At 39.6% G+C, this 5,011-nt stretch overlaps 1 protein-coding gene across 1 annotated transcript in view; it reads left to right on the top strand.

The window, feature by feature from the left end:
* Nucleotides 1-420: 420 nt before the first annotated feature.
* The window catches only part of SARC_07403 (hypothetical protein), a gene marked incomplete at its 3' end in the record, with an annotated part of 16,540 nt that continues 11,949 nt past the window's right edge, over nt 421-5,011 (top strand). Inside the window, exons 1-6 of the mRNA XM_014298666.1 lie at nt 421-495; nt 1,100-1,190; nt 2,542-2,634; nt 3,391-3,438; nt 3,822-3,856; nt 4,431-4,569. Of these exons, the coding sequence (XP_014154141.1) occupies nt 454-495; nt 1,100-1,190; nt 2,542-2,634; nt 3,391-3,438; nt 3,822-3,856; nt 4,431-4,569 (448 nt within the window). The 5' untranslated portion in view covers nt 421-453. The remainder of the gene's footprint in view (nt 496-1,099; nt 1,191-2,541; nt 2,635-3,390; nt 3,439-3,821; nt 3,857-4,430; nt 4,570-5,011) is intronic.

The raw sequence follows: 5,011 nt of genomic DNA, 5'->3' as shown, positions 1-5,011 counted from the left end.
ATATATATATATATATATATATATATATATATATATATATATATATATATATATATATATATATATATATATATATATATATATATATATATATATATATATATATATATATATATATATATATATATATATATATATATATATATATATATATATATATATATATATATATATATATATATATATATATATGTGTGTGTATGTATATATATATTTATATATATATATATATATATGTGTGTGTGTGTGCTTCTGTGTGTTTCTGTATTTGTCTATATGCATATATTTGCCTACCGTTATTCCTACATACACCCTGGCAGCAGTAGGCCTCCATGTTCTATTTTCAAACACTCGCTGGTGTTTATATGGCATGTATAAGCCGTAAACCTGTTTCTCATGTCTGTGTACTATGTCACCTGTAGGTTGGAGCAGCAGAAAAACCATTTGATCTCTATGCTAGACTTACAGTCCTCTGCCGGAGATCTTGACATAGGCGTAAGTGAAGGCGCATGGCCACACACTCGTTCATACGGTTACCTTGCGTCTTACGTACGCAAGTGCGATTGTTTCTGTGTATCAGTAGACTAGTCATGATATCTTCCAGTGTCACCTTAGAGGCGTACGCCACAAGAGTGTAGTGTAGGCAAAATCTTGAAGCACGCAGTGGCCGCATATGTATATTCTGGTATTTATCGTTCTGTATCTGTTACATCCATAAACCCTATTAAAAGGCCTCTGTATCAAATGTTGGGTCTCAGGGGCTGTGTTTGTGCCGTTGACGCTCTCAATTTTATTGGTATATGGCCACTCCGGGTCGTTAGTGCCGTAGAAATCGCTCTCCCGTCCTTTTGTTGTTGAATTGAATATGCCAATTTCTCTTATACCTATAGGTGCGGACAAGCGATACGTGCAAGCACATGCAGATAAATTTGAATGTTTATATGATCGTACATAAAAAGTATTTATATGCGTGTGTGTTGGTATTTATACATATACAATATTAGTTAGAGTGAGTGCGATGCGTTGCATCTATCAGCACACTTACTGAGTGTCAATATATGTCAAAATACGATTATTTACCCATAATATATCGGTGTAGGTAAATGACCTGGAGGAGGACGTGGTAAAGGTTGAGGAGATCAAAGTAGAGGACACGGTGGCCGCGAACGAGATCGCCGACAAATTGCAGGGTATGCACAGCCGGAGTTTTTGACAATTTTGGGAGGAGATTGGTGGCCCTATTGGTTAGTATTGAAAGTCATTGTTACAGATTTTGTAGTGAGAAGTTAGAAGGGGTACAGACTTGGAGTGGTGATTGGTGACTCTAAATTGTTTTGCGGTATCAAATGACGGCTGCAGACAGTCAAGGTGGACGTGTAAGGACGTCACCTGGGACGCATCACAGTGTTCAAACATATGAAAATCAACATGCTAGCTATGATACATACAATGGGGTTGGATAGTTGATCTGGTAATAGAATGATTCGCAGTCAAACCAAGGAGTGTACGATGGTTTTGTTCTGCTATTTTCACATCTCCTAATAGTCATCTGACATGTTTGCACATCCACCGCTTGTACGCATTTTCACACATGCACGGCAAAAGTGTGTATGTACGAATATCCACACATACACTCTATATCCGTGTATGTACATATGCTCATATCTATCCATGCATGTTCAGAAGCGCAAAATGCATGTACAAGAAACCACTCGCCCTAGGGGTGTATCTTGTTGATTTGTAGCCTACTGTTACAGTGCATTTAGTTCAATTTCCATGAGCTCCATGTGGCATGAGGATAATCATCAAAGCATTTGATGGTAGCCTACTGTTACAGGGGATTTAGTTCAATGTCCATGAGCTTTATGAGGCATGAGGATGATCATGAAAAGCATTTGATGGTAGCCTACAGTTACAGTGGAATTAGTTCAATGTCCATGAGCTCCATGCGGCATGAGGATAATCATGCAAATCATTTTATGGTAGCCTACTGTTACAGCATACAGACCTCCAGTCTGTGTGCATACCACCTGCATGCGGCTGCCCAAGATATATATGTGTACATACACATCACTCTACCACCACTCATGAAAGTATACATGTATCTTCAACACATCTCACTAAGTGTTTTGGGTGGGTTGACCATACCTACCGGAGTTGTGCAACACATATCGACGGAAGTCTGAAACTTACGATTGTGCTAGAAATAGGCTGAGGTATCACTGGAGAAGCACTTGCCCACACCAGTCATCTCATACTTCTCCAAGGCAGTGTTTGGATGTTACAGGACTTGTGGGCGCTTAGTATAAGCTTTATGGTAGACTGGCTCTTTACAATACCAAGATACGAATATCACTAGTACAATGATACATGGAATATGCTGTCTCAACAGTATCAAGATACTAGTACCATAGTACGCCGTGTGTAAGCTATCTCGACACCATCAGGATACGACTACCGTGATGCACGTCTTTTCTGCGATTGTTGTAGGTGCCAGTAATACTAATACTATATTCCACGTCTCATCTGCAATTGCTGTAGGTCTTACCGCACGTGAGCGGCTGCGATTGAAGAGATTGGCCAAAGGGAAGCGCAGCGCCGCGCTCAAGGTCAAGTCCTCCAAGTCCAAAACAGGTGCGCTACGCTCACATATTCTAGTTACTATAGCTTTCCAAGCTGCGCTCGGGATGGGGTGTCCATACATGCTTGCCTCTGTACACACATGCCCACACTTCCACACATCAGTGACAGTGACAGTGTTTGGTTTTAAATTAATATATGTATATGAATATATATATATATATATATATATGTGTGTGTGTATGTATATGTCTTTGATCACGTGCGATCGTCTGCCCTGTTTTATTTTGTACGTTGGTAGTACCTGTGTACACTGGCACTGCCGTGTACCATGGACCTCTGCCTGCCCTCAGAAGCAATTTTGGTTGCAGGCGCTCAGGTATCGGCTGTTCTGTGCATATATACAGCCAAAGGGCCAGGGTCTACACATACCGCCATCTGGCTAGTATCTACTGCATGCACATGACATACTGCCAGCTGGATAGTATCTACTAGCTCCTATCTCCGATTCCGATGGGTACCATTTTACAACACACTTGCTGCATGGCCTTATCATTTTGGCCCATTTAGATTCAATCCCCAGGACCTCCACACCCCGCGTTCAGCTAGCCTTGTGTACACTTATATCTGTCATTGTCCCTCCCGCTCGTACCACAACGTTGACATCATATACGCAGTCTTTGATTCGCGCGTTCAGTACTGTAGTTTGCTAGTCGAAGCTTTAGCATTTTAGGATTGCGAGGGGTTGGGTTCATATTGACTTACTCCCACAACGTTCTGCGGTATTTGGTCATCTGTGCCCATCATCAGATGCAAACGCCGCAGTGGGAGCCTCAACGGGAGGGAATGTCGGCACAGGTATGTGAGCGCTAGTCGCATTATTCTCGCACGAAGTTTCGATTTCCAGAATTTCGACAGACATGTTTAGGGTTAACGATTGTAGGGTTTGCTTACGGGATTGGTCAGTGTGGACGACACACATGTTTGCTTGTCTATTTATTGTGCACAGGATTCATACAGTCCCGTTTTATTTATACAGCTTGCTTGTGGGAATAGCAAGTGTGGAAGACACACATAGTCTTTTTTGTCTTCCTTACTAGTCGGCAGTTTCTACGGACTTGCTAGTATAGTTCGCTTGTAGGTTTGTTACCTTTGTTTGTTCCAATACGCTCATGTTCTTTTTGTCTCCTTTCCTTGACTAACGAGTGCCTGCATCGTGGCTTTTCCTCCCAATTGTGCAGATCTTATCGAGGCTGCGGAACCCGTGGTGGAAGTGGTGTGTTTTGTTTGAAGTGTATCTATGTCCACGTATAAGAGATTATAAGCTTTATACAGAAACAATTACATATGCATGTATATATTATACAAATCATAACACGCACCTCTCTATATCCTGTGTCGTGATGCAAGTGACTTCGTAACTGCATTTCCATTTGTTGAGTGTCGCTGTGTTTCATTACGAGAGGTCATATCTGTGCTATTTATGGCCAGTTTGTATTGGTGAGTGGTGTTGGTCGTCTTTAACATAGTCAGCGAGTGTGTTTTTTTGGCCACTATCTGTATTGATTAGACATGAGAATGTGGCTGAAGGTTATTTTGGGACTCTGGACGCATATCTTCACGCACCTACGCCTGCACGTATTTTAACGCATACATGTACACGCAATGAACCATACGCAATACGAACGCGTTACGATACTTCGTATGCACAAACATAGACATGTACACCTAGAGACGCACCTCTAAATGCACTTTACAGCTGCTCACACGCTCGCACTCGTATGTACACGTATGTATACTAGTTTGCACACGGTTTTACTATAACTACTACTTCGAAACTATGCGATCAGAATCCGAACGAATGGCCGTTTGAAAATCTCTGCGATGAGTTGCGACACGATCTGTTCGACGCAGAATGGGAGGTCCGACACGGCGCAGGCTCAGCACTCAGAGACGTCATCAAGACCCACGGGTCGGGGGGAGGCAAAGGTACGTTTACATATACCAGCAGATATATATATATGTCTATATGTCTATATGTCTATATATATATATATATGTATGTATGTATATATGTTTGTATGTATGTAAGTATGTATGTGTATATGTATATGTATATATATATATGTGTGTGTGTATATATACGTGTGTATATATATACATTATATTAATATATTAATATATTGTTATGCACATATATTATTATTATTATTAACGTCATTATATTACTATTACTATTAATTTTTGTACTATTCTTGTTCTTATTAATAATAATAATATTATTTTCTTATTATTATTATTTATAGTTATACTATATATATATATACATACATATATATATGTGTATATATAAATATATATATATATATATATGAATATATATATATATAATGTATGTATGTATGTAAGTATATGTAGTACCATTCTGAGT

The sequence above is a fragment of the Sphaeroforma arctica genome (assembly GCF_001186125.1).
Source record: "Sphaeroforma arctica JP610 unplaced genomic scaffold supercont1.583, whole genome shotgun sequence".
NCBI lineage: Eukaryota > Ichthyosporea > Ichthyophonida > Sphaeroforma > Sphaeroforma arctica.
This window is presented reverse-complemented; position numbering and strand designations above follow the sequence as displayed.